Source organism: Accipiter gentilis, chromosome 22, assembly GCF_929443795.1.
Source record: "Accipiter gentilis chromosome 22, bAccGen1.1, whole genome shotgun sequence".
Classification (NCBI taxonomy): Eukaryota; Metazoa; Chordata; class Aves; order Accipitriformes; family Accipitridae; genus Astur; species Astur gentilis.
The window spans coordinates 1,184,079-1,204,974 of record NC_064901.1 but is presented as its reverse complement, the minus strand read 5'-3'; the positions used below and the strand labels follow the sequence as shown (position 1 = coordinate 1,204,974).

Here is a 20,896-nt window from a genome sequence, read left to right as displayed (position 1 = left end):
CTGCGCTTCTGAGACCAGTGAAAGAAAATTGGCTTTTCCTGGAATTTGCTTTCTGCTCTACGTATGAATTCCAGTACATTTAGTAGTACTGAAGGGGAGATATAGCTGTCGGAATGACATGTTAGAAGGACTTTCCTGAAGAAACCACAGCTCCCACAGGCTTTGCGAGTATCTTGTAACAGCATTCTCTTATGGAAAAGCAAAAACAATTCTGTACTAATCTTATTCTGTAGAACAAAGGAGCAGAGTTGTGAGTAGGATTTGGAGCAGAACACCTAAATCTGCAGAGCTGACCTGTAGCTCCAAGTATACTACACAAGAGAGACCATTCAACTTAGTTAAAATGAGAGAAAAGATAAAAGAACTGGGTGTCTAGGCCTATTCCCACAAGAAGGAAGACACTCTTCTGGATTTGCAATAAATAGGGCATTATGGTATACAGAACACCACCAGCACTTGGTGTATTTCATGGAACAGTTAGCTAATTGTATAGCTCAGGAGCAGATTCTGCTGTTGTTCTGCTGAAATACTATTGTTGTCTTTAACTACCAGACTTAGGAGTTTATAGAGAAGACTCTTCTTGGAGACTTACAGCGATAGTATGAGAAGCAATGGGCACAAGATGTGAATGTGGAACAGTGTGATTTAAATAGTAAGGTGGTAAAACACTGAAACTGATTGCCAGCAAAGAAGTTGTTGAATGTCCTTTCTTTAGGATATTCAAAACTCAACTGGAGAAATTTCTAAGCAATCTGATCTCATCGGCCTTGCTTTGAGTTGGAGGAGAGGGAAACTACGTGAGCTCTACAGGTTCCTTCCAATTATTTGATGGTTCTTTGTTTCTAGGCATTTGTGCTGAGAAGGCTGACGTTCTCTGTTTTCTATGGGAGTATGAAGTTATGGTTTCTGATGGTTGAGCCATCAGCATTATTCAGTGCTGTCAGTTCAACGTCAATGCAAGGTGCAGTCATTAGAAATTACTTTTTATCCATATTTTACTGTTGTTATATTGCATTCAGAAGAATGCTTCTAAAAGTCCAAACATAAATGATCAAAAATTTGAAAAACTAGGCTTTATAAAATTTTCACCTGTCTTTCTCACCTTCCAAAGAAGTCAGGATGTAAGTGATTATGTGCTACTTGCATGCCTCTCTAGCTGTCACCTGTAGAGCCCTGTAGGATGCAAGTGCTGCAGTCTGAGGAAGAATGACTGACCCTTAACACAGGGCTTAAGAGGCATTCCAGGCCTGGAGATGAAAGGATGAAGAACAAATCCTCTGTATTATTGAAGCGTGTGAAAGGCATGAAAGAGCTAGAGGTAAATCAATAGTTTGCATTTACAGTGCAGGAGAGAAAAAAAGATAGACTGGGATTTATTTTTCCAGCTTATTTGAGAGAGATTTTTTTTCCCCTTTAGGGAGCACAGAACTGAGCTTTCTGTAGAATTGTATGTCTTTGGCACCCTGGAAGGTGTACCCGAAAGAGAACTCTTCTGTGTGTTTTCTCCCAAATAAATACTACAGTAATTAAATGCTTTATTGGGACTACAGCTGGCAATTCACAATAAAGCAACAGAGACTGAAACTAAAATATTGAGGTTCAGTGCTTGCAGAGATGGAGATTAATATTACACTTGAAATATGAGTGAAGGAAGTCTTTATCAATTTTAATCAAAGTTTCTCAGTGGGAGTAGGAGATGAGGTTAGGAGGACATAGCCTGCCCATTTTTAGCTGTTTCCTCAGCTTTATTAATTAAACTTCTCTCTCTAAAACTTCTTACCAATATTCATGAAGTACCATATGGTTCACTCCTCTCGGAAGTCCCTTCTCCATGTATAGATAGGTGTTTGGGTAGCATCTCTCACTGGTCTACCTTAGCACTGTGTGGTGATGTGGTGCATTGCCTTTTAATATAATGATAGAATAATTTCAAAGGCAAGCAAGTTAAATTCCTCCTCTTAGTTTCTATAGGCCCTCTTCAAGAATAGGAAATGCCAGGGCATTTAAAATCAAATACTGTATACAGATGCAAAAATGTAGTGTTAAAGCATATTTAAAATGTGTAAGAAAAGACAATAGCCTTCTCTGTGAGAATATTACGGATATTATCTGTAATATTCATAAAAACTTACTGTTTCTTTGCCTGAAGTCACCTAATACTTTTAAAATGAAGTGTAGAGAAATTGCTGCCGTCATTAGATCAATGTCATCAGCCCACAGCCTTTTCATTATCCACACTTGTGTGACACATGCTATTGCTCCATGCAACTAATGCCTTAGACGCAGGGCCTCTCAGGTGATGATGTGTTTTAGTCTAGATTGTAACTGGTGAACTTCTCAGGAAACAATAGTGATGGAGAAGCTTCTGGAGAGTGGCTGAATATCAAAGTCTTAAGAGTTCTTGGTTGCCTCTGCTAGAGGAATTTTTTGCAAGCCAAAATGCCTCATGCAATCCATGTTTGATGGCGATGTGTTTATCATGGCAATGGGAATATCTTAGTCACCCAGTACTGTTGAGGCTGTGGTGTTGTGTGCCTATACCACCCTGTTCCTCTGGATAAGGCCCCAGGTGCAGCTTTGCTACTGAATCTCATGGCAGGAGCTGATGCTGTGTGTAGCTGTAAGATGGAGGCCACTCCAGTGTGGTATAAAAACTGTGATGCCGAGGCACTTTCTAGTGAAATGATAAGAAAGGACTAGGGTGGGTGGGTTTGTGGCTAAACTTAATCATTTGCCTTGAAAGAAGGGTAGCCAGGCATGGAAGATTAGATGTCTCCCTTGAGTGATATTATGTTTGTAATTGGGATAGCAGAGGATGCCGGGAAAGAGCTGATATGAAAGACAAACCAAACTGGCTGAGGGGAACAAAGTCCCAGGTCAAGGTGGGCAAGTTATTCAGAGCCACTCTGCTTTTTCTCTCCCCTGCTGACTTTCTTCAGATACAGTTGTTCTTGAATGATCACAATCAGTATATCAAAATAAACGTTTTATAGAGTAAGGTAAAAGGAGTTGCTGGCAAGACTGTAAATCCTCTCATGGAACAAATGATAACTCAGCTCAAGAGCCCTTTTGTCCTGGGAGTGCGAGGAGGATATAAATTCTCTGAAAGTATCTGTCAGTGGGAATTGCTCAGCATTCATCATGCTAGCCCTCTGCATCATTCATGAATGTCATAAGAGACTAAAGAATTGGCACTTCATGGTGAGAATGATTAAACAACCATTACACTTGTCTTTTACTCTGGCATATTACTCTGGTACCTTTCAACAGATTGCCTGTATAACGCTCACTTATGTCCACCTCTCCTAATGGTGGCTGTCCTTTCATGGTGGCAAGAAGAGGAGGCAATAGCAAGAAAAGCTGCATATCATTTACAGAATAGTTTGTACACAGTATTACTAGCTCTGGATATTTTTTGGTTTTGCACTCCCACTATGTGACCTTGGGGAAGGTTAGAGAACCTTGGGAATGGTGAGCTCCTATAAATGCATTTCTTCTCATCACTGGCCTTCCAGTAGTTGTGAGGGACAATGTCATATTTGAAGTGAGGTCAAAAAGCTCAAAACTCTGAGTTTGTTTCCTTGGTAGACCAAACCAGCCTCATTTAGTCCTAGAAGACTAGGCTGTGTCTACAATAGCAGGCAGCATGAGAGTGCGTTTTCAGAATTAAATTTAGTACCAAGGACCTGAGATCCATCCTGTAAGCATTTTACTTCTGAAGTTTTACTTTAGACCAGCTCTAGTCTGGTCCTATAGACTAGTTACTTGTTAATAGCTGGATTGCATCTTCCAGTTTAGTTTTATTTGAAATGAGTCAAGCTTGTGTACTCTTGAGACTGCTCTGATGTGAACCAAAGCATGGCAAGTGGTGCTAGATCAAGAAGTTTATTTCAAAAGCATGCTGCTGAAATACTAATGGCCAGCAAAAGGTTAGATCTCGGAAAACCTGCTTCCTATTCCCAACTCTGCTGCTGATTTAGCATGTGAGATTTGGTTAAAACTCTTACCTTCTGGGGCTCTGATGAATATCTAATAGGCAGTATTTCTGGACCAACTCTTTTTAGTATTCAAGCCTGAAAATTTGGGTTTGATCTCCTGCAGTGAAGGCTGTAAAGGTATTTTCTGTTTTAATACCTATGACTAAGGAAATGTGACCAGGTACGTAAGGAAGAATGAAGGATTACCTACACATAAAACAAAGAAAACATTGTGGTCTGCAAACTGGCCACGCAAGAGGTTATGCTACTTAAACTTGAAGTTACTAAATGAAACTGATGGAACAGTGGTTGTCTTTGTGATTTTGTTGGGGTTTTTTCCTGATGGTTTATTTGTTTTAATGGAATAAACCATAGCTTAAGGGTCGAGACTAGAAAGAGTTTCTTTGGAGGAGAGTTTAATGGGCTGAGATCAATAGTAATAGTTTGGCCTCCATCCATCCTGACCTGTATCTAGGCCATTTTGTTACCATTCAGATTCTGTAAAACTGTAGTGAACTAACATCCCTATTCTTCCACCAAGCCCCAAATGAGCTATGAATCCTGCTGTGCTTCTCATTGCTAACAGTAGCCTCGGTATTGCATGCTGCCTTCTGGACTTCTCCAAGGACATCCTCTCCGTGTGCACTTTTATCAGGAAATACCAACAAAAAAGAAATTGCATCCAAATTCCAGATCCTCTTTGGCAGCAGAATGCAACTAAGAAGTACTTCCATCTACCTTTACTGAACTTAGTCACAGTTGCACGTAATGAAGTCTCTTTCCAGGTGGTGGATAACTTTGGCCCCATAAACATGTCCTGCAAGGGTCACAGTAACTGGGCACAGTTTTCTGGGCAATTCTACCAAGCAAATTTCATATTTCAGTTGTAATGTTCGTAGTTTCTTTTGATCTCTTCTTCTGGTGCATTGTGGTTTTAAGCCTTTTGTCTTTCTGTAATGAAAGTTCTATGTTTGTTATGAGCAGTGTGGGGTTTCGGTAGGGTTTTTTTTTTTTAAAAAAAGACCTGAAGGTATGATCCTTGTGGACCTTTTCACTGGCTGCCTAAAGCTGTGGGGGCTGAATTTGATGACACAACTGGTCTCTTTACTGAAAGAGATGACTTAAAGGCTGAGGGGGGTGGTATGATAAAAGTCTGCAAGGCAAGGTTGACACTGAGAGCATAGGTATAGGGACAGATTACTATGTCTTCCAGTGCAAGAACTAGGGAACACATAATCTATTTAGCAAGAGCAAGTATAAAAAAGGTGATTCTTCACACAAAAATGTGATTCTTCTTCACTTGGGCTGGAGACCTGAGGAAGTCTATAGTCCAAACCTCTGCTTAGAGCAGGGTCAGCTGTGAGCTCAGATCAGGTTGCTTGGGGTTTCTGTAGTCAGATCTTGAAAACATCCACACACAGAGACTCCAAAATCTCCTTGGGCAACCTGTTTGACTGCCTGTCTGTCCTTGTGAGGAGAACACTTTTTTCTTCTATCAAGTCAGATTCTCTCACTTCAAACTATGCCTATTGTATCCTGTTCTCCAGCTTGTGCACCACTATGAAGAGCCTGCCTTTGTCTTCTAAATAACCTCCTTGCAGGTGCTGTGAGACTGCTCTTAGGTCCCTTGAAGTTGTGTCATCTTCAGGCTGAACAAGCCCAAATCCTTTGCCCTTTCCTCACAAGGCAGGCACTTCAGCCACCTGACCGTCTTCATGGCTCTTCATTGAACTTGCTCCAGTTTGTCAATCCAAAACTAGATGCGTTGTCCTAGATGCAGTCTAACAACCACTGAGTAAAGGGGAATAATCACGTCATCTATTAACAGGCTATGGTCCTGTTAATAAAGGATGCTGTAGGCTGCTTTTGCTGATGGGGCCCCCAGCTGGCTAGTGTTTAGCTTGCTACCTCAGTGGCATATTTGTGTGTGTCATTGCTAAAGGTTTGTAAGTCATTACTGTGAATGCAAAACTTCTAAATGTATTCAAGGAGAGACTGGATAAGTACTTGGAAATAAGGTCTCTTTGGGATTACTGTGTAAACAAACCACATGAGGCTAAGTTAATTGCTGAAAAGGCTCATAGTCTGGGTGTGTACTTTAAGGAAATACACTTTGCTCTGCTTTTAGTTTTCCCTGGGTGTCCACTTAGGATCAGTGCTGAAGATGTGACAATGAACTAGCCAGATTTTTGTCTGACCAATTATCTTGTTATATTATAAATTAAGATATTACTGAAATATTTTCCTAGTTGTAATCTGTTACGTTTAAGTTTGTATGCCTATGGTCATCTTGGGTCCATTTTAGTCAGCAGCTAATCCCTAATTTTCTTCTAAGATGATAAACACCCCCAACATGTTTCATGGCAAATTCTGATTTGGGAAAAAACCTCAATCTTCCCAGTATCCCGGGTTTAGAGAAATCTGTAGTTCAAGCGTAAGCTATCTCGGACCTTCTAGTAGTTCTAGGAACACTCCCTTGCTCTCCCCCTTTTCCTCTTCCAACCTTTTTAATGCAGTGTAACTAATAAGAAGTAGCATACTGTCTGATCCGATCGTTGGCTGATGCACACATACTGGGAGTAAAGTGACTCGTATTAATTTGCTGTCATTAAAAAAGACAAACACAAAAAGCAGGCGTGATCCAAATTGCTGCTTCCATTTTGTGTTGGTCTTACAGATTTTCTAACTTCTCCTTTTTGTAGAGAAGCAGCTCCTTCATATTTTAAAGCAGGAAAGGAATTTCTGTTTCATGTCAAACAATGTCTGCTTTTTGAGATGTGAGATGAGTATGGTGTTCAATCTGGGTCTCAGAGGGTTTGTCAAGAGAAGATCGAGCATCCTGAAAGGAAAAAGAACTAGTTCGTGAAAACTCCTTTTAAGCACAGAAACTTGGGTTTTTTTGAGGATGAGACTGGAAGCTTTACACTTTTCAGGGCTTTAAGTTTTCTTCTTTCTTAGGCAATATAAAGCTCTTGATAAGTAAAAGGATGTTTCAGCAGTCGTGTCATAAAAGCATCAGGTCTGTCTTTGTTTTCTCCTAGGAAGGATCCTGTGATGGAATGGTCAAGTGAGCCAGATGATGATGATTAGATCCTCTGTAACCTTTTTCACACCCTCCCATTCTCTCTCTCTCTTTTTTTTTTTTTTTTTTTTTATCAAGCAGGTGTTTGTATTAATAGACCTTTTAAAGTTGGAGTGTGGAAAACACAGCAACTGGGCCACAGAGATGTGCAAGTGCCAGAGGCGGTCTTTAGGAGAAGGAGTAAGACTTTCTGTTCTGATTGATGATACTCAGTTTTGACTAGGCTTCCATTTCTTGATGTGTCTGATTGAGTGGCACTAACTCAAAGGTGTCCCTGGGATATCCTGATATTGCAGATCATTCCATATACTGTAAGAACATTGGCATGTATGCATGAAGGCAGGGGGTGTGTCGTTTTTTGCTTCCTGAGCTCTGATTCATTCTTTGGTCTAAGAGCTTTTTTTATTTGGTGTGACGTGAAGTGAGATAGGAAGAGGGAGGAGTAAAATAAAGATTAAGATAACAGTGTAGTTGCAGTTTAAGATTGACGGCAACTGGATGACAGCTGATAACTGGAGAAGGAAGAATAGCTGCTGTCAAGACTGATGCCTTGGTAAATATGGAAGGGCAGGAGGAATGGGACTGGAACACTACTTGGTACTAGTGCTGTTAACTTATTTCTTTTAATCCTAAAACCATTTATGAATCTTAAATTCAGTCAGATCACTTTTGATATCTTTTTTCCTCCATTCATAATCTATTTGACAACAGTAGCTGGAAACATTATCATGCATCTAATGTAACAGTGAGGCAAAGAACCTGTATGCAGTGCATTTAGTGGACAACACCCATAGGAGTAATTTAAAAAAAAAAACAAATCACCCAAAAAACACAGAAGCTGGAAATGGGAAACACCTGTTAGATCATCTCTAGACAATATAAATGTTCCAGCACACCTAGAGTTGACCCAGTTCAAGTGATTTCAAGTAATGATGCCAGGTAAAGTTTTTAACTAGTTTTGCCATATACTCCTGAATAGCATGGATGACTTCTGTATTTTTACCACTGTTGTTCTTAACGCATGTGGATGCTGTTGCATTTCTTTCACTGTCCTCAGAATACTCTTTTCTTACTCTTTCAGTCTTTTTACTCCTAAGAAATTCATTTAGAGGCAATTTGGAGTTGCACAGCATGCGTGGTCTATTTGATGTGGCCAGAAGGAGTTAAGTTGGAAAAACAACTCTCAGAAACTTCATTTTTTTACTCAGTGAATGTACGTCATTTTGACAGTGTACAGGTATCAACTGATGTTTTATTGTCTGTGTTGCAGTGTGATAAACTTCTGGGGAGCAATAAATACTCAGAAGCCATTTGAAAGTTCTAATGCTCTTTTCTGGTTTGTGCAATCTGTATTGTTCGCTTTAACTCCCGCTTAGAGCTGGTGTTCAAAGCATGGCTCATTTTTCCTCAGGAGTGTAGCAAGCATAAATAAGATGTTGAACTGTCTGACCAAGTTAAAGGCCTGAAGAGCTGTGCCACTGTTGTTCAGACTGGAAACTGAGTTGTCAAATATGCAATTTACCTTAAGTTGTGAACATATGGAGAGACCTTAATTTTGATGGCAGCAATTAGATTAATCTGATCAGATTTCAGGCAAAATCTCCAATCTGTTTTATCAGAGTTTTCTATTAGAACAGAAATTGGTCTTAGCTGCTCTTCCTTGTTGCTTTGTTGATCTCCACTTGCTAGGGCAGAATAGCTCTCTATATACCATGTTTTGGGGAACTGCTTTTTCATTACGTGACCAAATGATGGTTCCTGCGGCAGCAAATTTCATCTCCTTACTGAGTTTCTGCAGATGTATGCCTGATCTCTTATCACTTGCTTTCATGCCAGTATTCTAACCTGTATTCCTTTACTAGTGCCTTTTCTAGTGATGGAAATAGTAAATGAACTGCCTAGTCCAGGTACAATGAGATAAGGGTGACCATTACTTAATTTTTCTTATTTCTGTGAGTTTGTCAAAACTTCCACCTTTTCTTATTGAGACTTTGTGGGAATTTTTGAATGTCCGCATAAATTATCAGGTCTCTATTATTTAATTACCCCTTTAAAGGGCTGCTACTTAAAGGTGCTACCAAGGTTTCCTTCGTGATGTGAACTGGGTCTTGCTTTGCTCATGTAACCTGTGGTCATGTACAGCATGTTACTGATTCCATCCTTTAACAACATTACTTCTTGAAAATAACCCAAATTTCAGTTTTCTGCCAAGAAAGAAGAGCAAAATGCCATCATCACAAACTTTCCTGTAGTTGAACTGATAGCTTCTTGTTAGAGAGCAGAAGGTTATGATTATTAATAAACGTGGTAGGACCTTTACACCAGCATATGAAATACCCCAAGAGACTCATCAGAACTACTGGACTAAGCAGAAAATACAGCAGGACCATAAAATAGGCACAAAATGGGAGGCGGCGAGGAAAGTCCAAGAAAAACAAGCAATGGGTAAGGAAAATGCAGTAGGGTTCTTTTTTATGTATATGTCGTGGTTTAACCCCAGCCAGCAACTAAGCACCACACAGCCACTCACTCACTCCCCCCCCATCCAGTGGGATGGGGGAGGAAATCAGAAAAAAAGTAAAACTCCTGGGTTGAGATAAGAACGGTTTAATAGAACAGAAGAGAAGAAACTAATAATGATAATGATAACACTAATAAAATGACAACAGTAGTAATAAAAGGATTGGAATGTACAAATGATGCGCAGGGCAATTGCTCACCACCTGCCGACCGACACCCAGCCAGACCCCGAGCGGTGATTCCCTGACCCCCCCCCCCCCCCCCCCCCCCCACTTCCCAGTTCCTAAACTAGATGGGATGTCCCATGGTAGGGAATACACCATTGGCCAGTTTGGGTCAGGTGCCCTGGCTGTGTCCTGTGCCAACTCCTTGTGCCCTGGCTGGGCATGAGAAGCTGAAAAAATCCTTGACTTTAGTCTAAACACTACTGAGCAACAACTGAAAACATCAGTGTTATCAACATTCTTCACATACTGGACTCAAAACATAGCACTGTACCAGCTACTAGGAAGACAGTTAGCTTAATCCCAGCTGAAACCAGGACAGTATACTTACAAGTCTTTGACTTTAAAAATTGTGTGTCTTCCATTTCTCCCCTGAGGAATGTAAAGATAAGTTTCTAGTCCTTTTACAAAAATGTTGAGAAGTAAAACAATATCTATACTTTTAAGAATTCTATGTAAGAGATTAAAGACATAATAATTGAGGGAAAGGCATATGCTTTGTCTTGCATGTTATTTTAGGTAGGAAGTTGTTATCATTAAGTTTACATACCTCATGTTTTTTTGTGAATTATCACCACAATCAGTGTATTTATGTTTTATTGGGTCGTGAGCAGCAGGGGGCTGGAAAGCACTGAGTGTTGGAGGAGCCTGTGACCCACCCTGTGCAGTCACAGCCAGCTCTGGCATGGATGAAAACAACCTACCACATGGCAGAACTTCAACCTGTCAGAGGAGCACATGGTGCTGCTGCTTGGACACATTTAAGAAAAGGCAATAGCTACTGGGGGCAGGAGACACAGGAGGTGGCATGGGAGGGCTCACGGGAGGATGCACGAAGGGAGGTGTCACCAAAGGAGAAGGAGGAGGGGACATGGAAGAAAGCTGAGGGAGAAGCACGTGGAAGGGGACATTGCTGGAGACATGCTGGAGATGCACTCTTTTGAAAGGAGGTACTCTGTGTGGGATGAAGCATGCCTCTGAGGGGCAGCCCAGAGCAGGGATGCTCCCAAAGGAACTGGGCCTGTCAGTGACCTGTGCCAGATCTGGGACACCCCTGAGGGATGGGGGCCTGTGGGAGACCCAAGCAGGAGCAGGAACACCCCTGAGAGGAGCTGCAGTTCATGGATAACCCATCCTGGAGCACAGAAAGAAGGTTGGAAAGAAACCTCCACGTACTGACCCTGACCTCCTGCACCGCCTGTTGTCTCACTACAGCCCAGAGAGAGGGGAGATTAGGAAGGGGGAGGTAAGCTGGTGGACTGCAGTTGAGCTTAGGGAAGGGGAAGGAAAGGAACTTTCCCTAAGTGTTTGTTTAATTGTGTGTTGCCTTTGTTTCCCAATGCCTGAATCAGTAATTAAAAGTTTATGTTAATTGTCAATAAAACTAATTAAGTGAGATTATCCCAGTTGAGATTGTTTTGCCCACAACAGTGTTGTCACAAAGGGATGTAGGATTCTGGTCATAAATTTTGGTGTTAACTCAAGTAATTATTGTAGCTTTTAAATTGGTCTGGGTACCTCATAATTTTAATCTTAAAGGTACTTTTTAGTTGTAAAAATCTGAACTATAGCATTTGTAGTATGTTAAACTCATACTTACATCCCAGTACACAGTTGCTGCAGTTAACCCTTCAATGTATCAACATTGCTATAATACCTGCCAAATATTGCATTTTCCTGGCCACAGGGAAACAAGTGTGTGTACTGTGTTGTAGCTGAGGCAAAACAGGCTCTTGATGGCTTAGTAGATGCAAATAAAGAATTTGCAATAGAATATTTAATGTGGGGAGATTCACAGGATCCCCAAGGCACAAAGGAAGTCATATCTTGTGCAGATGTGACAGACTTGTTTTCTACTGCTTTACAGGATTAGTTTTAGGCAGGATATAGCCTGCTGCAATTGTACTATGTTGATTGAAGGATACTCTTCCTTAAGATAGGTTTTTGATGTCTTTGGGCGATGATGAGGAAACAGTGATAACTGATTTAAAATTATAGGTGGTGGTGGTGGTGCCAACTTCAACTGTATGTTTCTTAGCACAACTCACTATGAGGCTTTATTTACTGTATTTTATGACATTGCTTATAACTTTTCTGTTAGGAATTTTCTGTAAGGAGTGTTTCCCTCAGACTATTTTGTTTTGACTGAAACTGAATGATCTTAACAGCTCTGTCCATGAATATAGCTACCAAATACATAATTTGCCAAAGCTAGATATGCAGACTTTAAATAACAGCTTTGTCATGTGTGTTGCAGTATATCCATCTCTCTGATGTTTAGATCTCTAAACATCAAAGTTATAAGTTATAGTTACAAGTTATGTCATTTCTGGGAGAAGTCAACTGCCACTCTGCCAAACTGTAAGTCTGTGTATGCTAAACATGTAATGGCGTCCTAGTAGCTTAAATCTGTAGTGAGTGTTCACTCACCAAATATTTCTTCTCTGAGCTCCTAATGCTGACCAAATTCTGCATACAGCATCCCAGTAGAGTAGCTGAACATATTCTGTTCCCATTTTTTCTCACATGTCAGTACAGTAAATCTGGCCCAGGGCACTGTGAGAAGTGGGATTTCTCATAGGTGACTGGGAAAATAACTTTTTACGCTCATATCTTTGATATTTTTTTTCCTTCTTTTTTTGCGCAGTATAGGTTGAAGTTAGTGTTAAATAGTTGAAGTGGTGAAACACTAACAATAAATACAATGGAATTAATCAGTCCCTCAGACTTTTCTATTTTCAGGGCACAGTTGGTGTTGTATTTATTAAAGGCAGTACATAAACCTTGAACAATGAGGAAAAACTAAATATCAAGTGGCTGCTCATTAACAATGTATTATCCATTGTCTGTCTTGAATAGAAAGTGTCTTGGAAAAAAAATGTGCTTTTGGGTAATAGAGAGGTCTGTAACAAAGCTTAGGTGCAATGAGAAGATCTCAGGCTGAACAGACTTTCATTTCATCAGCTTTTTTTTTAAACCAAGTTCTTCATTTAATTACTCTAAATTCCCTGCAACACCGCGAAGAAAGGATAGTTATTAGTTTAAGATCAGAAGGGACCACTGGTGGTAGACTAATCCAACCAGCTCACTCACACCATCTTAAAACAAGGCCAGCCAGATAGACAAGGCCTTGTCAAGTTCTGGTGAAGCTGAAATCTCCTTTCCTGAAGCACAGGGTTGTAATGCTACTGTTTGTCTTATTCAGTTCTCTTGGAATTTCAAATTCCATAAACTCATGGTTGCTGCAGTCAAATAGAAGCATTTAAGTCAAGTGTGTTTGTGTTACTCTTTGGGGTTTTTTGTTGTTTGTTCTTATTTTTTTTCTTTTTTTTAGTGTGATTGCAATGTGCTAGCAACTCTTGTTATCTTTCCTCTTCCACTTGTACTTGATGTTTGCACCTTGTGTTTTCAGGCTGGAGTGACTATTTTGTTCATAATTTGGGGGGAAAAGTGGTACTGGCACAATCTTAGTATGTCATCTCTTTCCAAACAAGTCAATGGGTATCCTGTGTACCCTCAAAAAGGTGGGAAAGGGAAGGGACATTGATGTACCCAACAAATTGCTGTGTATTCAGCTACACACACGTAAAGGAAGTGGCCCATCTGTCATTATGCAGACAATTCTGACCTGGACAATAAGGAAACAACTGCTGGCCACTAGGCTTCTGTTAACAGGTTAGTTTGGCAGTGCTGTTCTGGTTGTTACCTCTGAATGATCTTTGTGCACAAACCCAAAGTACTGGATATCTTCAGGTTAGGCCTAGAAGCAAAATCTGTGTTCTGTGAGGAGAAAATGAGCTCTGTTAAGCAGTTAAGTCGCATGACAGGCCTATGAAGACATAATTGGTTCTAATTGACGCTCATAGGAGCACTGACATGCTCTACCTGCAGTCAAATGGCTTTTAGAGAGGCAAAGAAATCATCTGTCTTCATAAATAGTGAAGAACTCTCTTCCAAGCTTGTCTTTGCTGCTGAAGGACCTGATAACCAGTACAAAGAAAAGGAGGAGAACTTGCAATTCAAGTGAGAATAATTTTGGAAAGTGGGTTTTAATCTATGAAGCTATCAACAATGAGTAAACTCATCTTGTTTTGTTTAACACGTTGCTATGCCTTGTTTTCGTCTGTAATGAAAATACCCACAACTTTTAGAACAAACCGATAAACTGGAGGACACTTGTAATGTAGTTTATAGCGGGCTGTTGATATACATGTGTATGGGGGGAAGACAGATAATTCACTACCCAGTTGTTTCCAACTATTTCTCTAACCAAGAGGTTTCTGATATAGTTGGGGATGCATTTAGACAAACAAAACCCCTTTCCTCATATTTTGCAATAGTCATGCACCCTCCATCTTGAGTTCAAGCTGAATAAGGAGATAGAGTTCAGTCTGTAAAATTAATCTGTATGAAGCTGAAATTATATATGTGCACGGTTCCAGAATGCCAATGTTGTCTTTTGTTAATTCAGAATTATGAGTGAAATTTCCTATCTAACCCTGATTTCAGCCACATTTGTTTAAATTTACTGAGGGTATGTTGTGGTGGGTATGCACAGACCTGGCAGGAAAGAAACATGGATTCATTTTCTCTCTGTCATTGAGTCAGCTGTTCACAAATCATTTCCTTTCTGCGTGCCTGAGTTTTTGATGTCTGTTTTGGTAGTGTGTGCTGAGATGTCTAGAGGAAGCCTCTTAAGTGAGGGTGAAGTGTATCAATTATTTCTACTAATGTGTAGTATTTATTTGGAATTTGGGTCATATATATAGAGCTTTAGTGGAGCTGTAGCTTTGTAGGCAAGTGTAGAAGTTACCAATATATGATCCTACCTGTTTCTGTATCTAACTACATTTACTCTGTTCAGAGTTGCTTGGTACATGTTGCTGGTTGGTACATGGAGGAAAAAGAAAAAAAAGACCATCAGTTGTGGTTTCACTCAGATTAGAAAATATTCCCAGTAATTGCCTGTACTTTCTACAGATATTTCATCCCTGATGCAGTAATGGGATCTGGGTTTTTTTGCTTACTATTCTGTAGCTTGTGACCTGTTGTAATAGTGCTTAGAAAATGAGGTGCAGTAAGTGGCTGAAGCATTGGGCAGTGTTGTTCCTGGCTTGCCTGTAGATTTGGGTCTAGGACAGCAATTTTAGCTGTATTTTCCAAGACGCTCAGGGGCTGATTTTATAACTCCTGAGTTATAAAATCCTGCTCCTAACCCAGATTGTTGAGTACGAGTCAGAATGTGAACTCCAAACGCTTTCGCTTCTCAGCTTCCTCTTCTGTGACAATAATTCCTCACTTGCGTGTCTGTCTTGCTCAGCTCAGAAGGTCCTCGTGAATGTGGGAGGGCAGTGTTCAGCTTTGGAGAGGTTTGGTGTTGTCCTTAAAAACAAGGTCAAGGAACAGATTCCCAGGCTCACTGTAAAGACAAACAGGGCTGGAAATATGTGGACTAGATATCCAAAAATCTTTGGAAGTTTTGAGAAAAGGATAGTCTCCCACTATGTGTGAATAGTCTTCAGCTGAAGACAAGTCCAGCCTCGAGGAGGGCTGCCAGATATTCCCTTTGAATCCCATGCTTCTGTAACAGCTGTGGCTTGTTGTTTTTTCCCCCAACAGCAGTGTCTTATCTGGCATTGTCTGGGATATTAGCACTTATGAAATCATTCATTCTTGATAAGCTCTTTGCTTATCTTTACCTTAAATGCTGCTTGTCTTTATTTAGGAACTAATAAAACGTACTTAATCAGGTTGTATACAGAAGAAATTTCTTGAGTGATTTATACTGTAAGAGGAAGCTTGCTTGTTTGTTTGTAGTTCCCCTGCTGTGATGTGTGTAGGAAGATGAGGATGTTTTGAATAACTTACATGCACATTTAGATTACTCTCTGGAAGTGTTTGTGAGTCTTGAGTCTGTGCTCATTTGAAGGATGAACTTTCCATAGGGAGGAAATTGCATTGTCTGTTACCGAGTCTAATGGTGCAAGGCTAATGGTGAAGGAACAGGTACGTTTTGTCTGATAAAAAGATGTTTCACCTTCATATCTCCTTCCATTAGAAAAAGTGTCTAGCACTCCAGAGCCATTGCTCTATGAAGGAAAACTTCCAGTTTTTTAGAAGGAGGAATACATGTGCAAGTTGGAGAGGGCAGTGTAAAGCACCATTTCATGCTTGTCTTATAACAAATATGGAATCAACTCCAATATCAAAGACTGCTCACAGTGTTATTTGCCACAAAATAGAAGGATTTTAGTACATGTTGTCCTCTTCTGTTACCTGGTTGAGTCTGGAAATATATTTCCATCATCTACTCAGTTTTTCTGGAGCCTTCTTTGTGTGCTATCAGTACCCTGGCCCGCAAAAGGCATTAATTTCACCCCTTTAATGAAAGCATACGCTTGCTTATATTTTTCCTCTCAGAAGTCATAGCGTTTATTACCAGAGTTGGCAAATAAATGAATTAAATGGGTAACTAATACTTTTTTCTTTGATCTTGTGTTTTGCAGCTGGTGCCACATATATATTTGGGAAGAGTGGAGGTCTCATCCTGTACACCTGGCCAGCTAATGACAGACCAAGCACAAGGACAGACCGTCTTGCTGTGGGCTTCAGCACAACAGTGAAGGATGGCATTCTTGTTCGGATTGACAGTGCTCCTGGGCTTGGTGATTTTCTGCAGCTGCACATAGTGAGTATAGATAGGCCCATGTCTATGCCAGACCTGGGTTTCTGTTAACTGAATATGCACTTGAAGAACTATTACTCTAAAATAGCATGTGTCGTACTCTGCATTTTCTCTATCTTCAACAGTCATCAAATTAACCTGCCTTAGGCAGTTCTTTAGGGTTTTGTAGAATTACTGAGTGGGATGCACAGGGATCCAAGTCTTGGTGCCAGAAGAAGTGGAGGGGGGGAACACCAACACCACCCACCCCCCCACCCCCCAAAACAAACAAACAAAAAAAACAAACCAAAAAAAGCCTTATGAGATTCAATAGCAGTAGGATTTATTAAAAAATTGTAGAAATATTTTGTGGCAGTGTTAATCTACTGTGGCATATGCACAGTCCTGAATCCAGCTGAATTTATGGTGGAGACTATTATTATTCTCAGAAGGCAAAGAGTGAAATGGAGTGATAGGTTGGGGGTTTTTTGGTTTATTTTCCTCACTGAGAAAGTTAAGTGAGAACTGAACAGATCCTCAAACTGATATAACTGATGCTTGCTGTAGTGGGATAGTTCAAAAGAATAAGAATTTGATGTTGTTAGCACAGCATGGCTTTGCAAGAAGAAAATGGTCTTTTTTGTGACAGCAAGTATTATAGGGAAATTTGAGTGAAGTTGGTTTTAGGGAGAGTCAAATTGAGAAAATGAGAACACTAGAACTGGAAACTTTTGAAGTTTTTTATTTTATGTGATGCTTTGGGAGGAGGAGAGTTTGTTTCCTTTGTCTTCCTTTGCAAACAGAGTAGCCAAGAAGTTTGGCTGCCAGAGGTAGAAGCTGGTCATGTTACTCAATGCTCAGATTATTTCCAATGTTTTATGCATTAATTCATAGTGGAAAGGGAATGGGCCATTTGCAGGTTTTGAATGAGCTGGGGAGCTGTTGACATTTCACGGAAACTTGAAGATATAAGTAAACAGGAGGAATGCCAGGAGCCAAAACAGACCTAATGTGAATGACCGAGGGTCTTAATCTGCTGCTGGAGTTTGCCATGTTAAGAATCATGTTGAAGCACTGGGTATGTTGCAGGGTGCTTCTGAAACAAGGGTCAGGGCTAGTAGTCATTGCCAGCATTTTGAGTGGTTTTATTTTTACTTTTCTTGTAAAAATCAGATTTGTTTGAATGGGTTAGAATATGGCCTTGAGCCATCAGACTGTCACCAATTCTGGTTTCTCTCTTTTTCTGATGTATCCAAATATTTAGTTTGTGTTTTGTGCTGGAATGAAAGTGAGATCAAATCCTAGCATTTTTTTAAGAAAAATAATTTTTCTTGCTTTCTTAAAAACAAAACAAGAAGAACCCCAGAAGACTTTGTAAAAGTGAACAATGTTAAACCTAACGGGTTGGAATTCAGTAACTTGCAGTAGGCAAAAGTGGTTTGATTATGTTTGAGCAAGAGAATATATGTTCTTCAGACTTTGTAATACAACATGTGTTAACTGGAGAACAGTGTGCCTGGCATGTGAGGAGAGGTGCAGAGATATGAATTTGTTCAGTCTTAGAAAAAGAAGTCTAAGACGGGATCTTGTTGCTCTTGGCTGCCTAGTGGGATGTTACAGAGAAAATAGAAGTCAGGGTCGTCTTTGTGGTAGTTAGTGGAAGGAAGAGGGGCAACAGACACAAGTATCAAAAAGGAAATTTTAATCCTGCATTAAGATAAGAACTTGCACAAGGAGGTTTTTCAGCATTAATAATGAAGGCAAATAGTTTTTCTCTATATCTTGGTCTTGAATATTATCAACTCTACTTTTAAAAATTAATCCAACTGAACTTTTTAATGTTGTTGCACACAATCACTGAGTGATTTTTATATTTTTTTTTTTAACATTATAACTGTTTTTGCTGGATAGATTGAAACAGATCAAACAAATTGAACCTGAGGTGTAAACATTAATTTAAAAAAAAAAAAAAAAAAGTCATTACTGTCTCTTTCCAGTCAGTTTTAGAAAGGAAAGGAATGAAAGTTTTTCTGCTTCCTCCCAATATATTTTGTTCAAACTACTCTGAATGGCATGATGCTAGTTTCAGATTATTTTAGATATCTAAATCAAAGCTACTAATTGTGGTTGATATTAATGCTAAAAGTTCTGTTGACTGCTTCCTGTGTAGTTTGGCCAATTTTATCCCTGAAGATGTTCACTAGCACCAAATATAGAACTAGTTCAGCTTTAATTTCTCTTGTTCTTTTGTGGTCAGGATGGATTAGGAGGATTTGCCAGTCATTCATGAGGAGCAAAGGCATGCTACTGTGCTCTTCTGGGTATGACATTACTGTTCATCATATATAACACTGACTCTACCTGAATGTTCGAATAAAGAACGTAGTCAGAGACTCATGCTGTTATACACAATAGAAAAGTTGAAGAGAAACTTTTAAAGTGTTATCGTCCTGTTGAATGTCTGTAAGACTCTGTTATGTCTGGTTTATGGTTCAAAGTCACAGAAGTGAGCTTACATCAGGACTATTTTGGAAAAAGTCAAAATCTGAAATGAAAGGTGCATCTTGAAATTACACTTAAAATGCAAGACCATATAGGACCTCTTGCTTAGCAAAATGCATGCAAGCTTTCCATGAGACCAAGATCTTTTGTAACTGACTGAAAACTACTACATGCTCTTTGCTGTCATTTTCAAAGACTCTGTCAGTCTTCCTGTCTTCAAAAGCTCGTCCTTCCATTAGACCATTATCAAGTATGAAGAGAAAAAAGGTGGCATGGATCAAATTATAGTAGAAATATGGGAGACATAATTTGTAGATCAGAGCTATGAAAGCAGATTAAATTGATAACAAAATAAAGTTTTGAAAGCACAAATACTTAAACTATAAAGCAAATTGTAGGAGAAAGGGGAAAAAATAGGTATTAAAACAGGGAAGATCAATGTTAATGTAATTTATTTTATGTATATTAAGCATCTTGACTTTTTCAGGAACAATTACAATTAATAATAATAATGAAAGTGACAGGGATTTTCCTGGATTAATATTTGGGAGGCCTCTTCTTCTGGGGCCCTTCTAGATATTCCAGTCACAGACTTTATTTTGGATGCTATTTACTAGATTCTGACCTCCTCACATTTCTCTGGGTGTCCTGTTGGTGATAACAGGTGACAAAAGCCACCTGGTGATCATCGCTTTCTAATGTGCATCACTAATCTAAATTTTAATCCAAAAGTCATAGTATAGGCTATGGTTTAATCAAGATCTGATACTATTTTAAGGATTGTAAAAGTGGCTTGTACTCTGCTAAAGGAGACTTTCTAATAGTTTGCCTGCTTTTTGAATATCATGTATGTTCTGAAGTGTTCATTATAATCTCTTTCTATTTGTAAAATTTAAAGTCAAAAAAAGATACCTTGTTAACAAGTTACATATTTGCTTGTTTAATTTATGGTTGTTTGGATCCATTTTTTAATTATGAGTCTTTCAGATATTGTGAAAATTTATTAAGGCATCTGTTTTTATATGTCAAAAAATTACAGCCTCTGAAACTGATTTTCTCTCCTGATTTACAATTAAGTATAAACAGGCAGCCTTGTGAAAATGGATGGCATACCATCCAGATCAATGTTGTATATGAAGCACAAAGTGTTTGTGTGAACAGACTGTAGCACATGGAATGAGAGTGGTGTTATAGCATCAAATCCCTCCTTATGAATTTTTTTTTTTTATGACAATTCTTTCAAAACACCAAGTCCAAACCTGTACCAGAAAATTGCCTTCCACGGTGGATGCTTAAAAGACTACATGTATGAGTTGTGGTTGAATGTTTCTGTATGTTCATTCAACTTATACTACCACACCTTTTTGTGATTTACAACATGCAAAAATCTTCATAGAGATCAAATGGGGAGAGGAAGACAACAGTTGCAGGTGGTGATGGTTATCATTCTTGTGATGACTATGAAGAGACAGAAATCACCCATCCACATGCACTGCTGGTTTATTCTGCAGTCTTTCCTTTTGATGTGTATTGTAAACTGTCATCTCACCTTTAGCTGTTCAGAATGATGTTGTGAGACTGGTCCAGTTTCTGAATTGCTTGTAAAAAGTAAACTCTACGTTTAGGCAAAAATGTTAGTGATTTTGGGAGTTTTGCTTAAGTAGACTCAAGCTAATGGGGATCCATCACTTAGTACCAGGCTGCAACTGAAGGCTACAGGAACCGATGTAGAACATTCTGATTCTTAAGCAATAAGTATAAGAAAAAGTAAGTCTTCCCTGAGTTAGAGATGGCATTGCTAAATGAGGGTGAGTATAAGTGGAAGAAAATGTACGTGTATAGTTGGCCAAATTTGTTCAGTTACACTGTGATTGGCCAAAGTCTGTGTTTGGGTTTTCTGGTTGTAGAGACAATTGTGGCTGCTCTG

The 20,896-nt window shown here is 39.4% G+C and overlaps 1 protein-coding gene across 47 annotated transcripts in view; it reads left to right on the top strand.

The window, feature by feature from the left end:
- Positions 1-20,896, top strand: part of NRXN3 (neurexin 3) — a 1,031,704-nt gene that overhangs the window by 750,680 nt on the left and 260,128 nt on the right. For all 47 annotated transcript variants that reach the window (XR_007509161.1, XR_007509160.1, XR_007509159.1 and 44 more), the window contains one exon: positions 16,310-16,491. Coding sequence is in view for 43 of the 47 variants with exons in the window: in XM_049825576.1 (XP_049681533.1) it covers positions 16,310-16,491 (182 nt within the window). In the remaining 4 variants the exon portion in view is untranslated. The remainder of the gene's footprint in view (positions 1-16,309; positions 16,492-20,896) is intronic.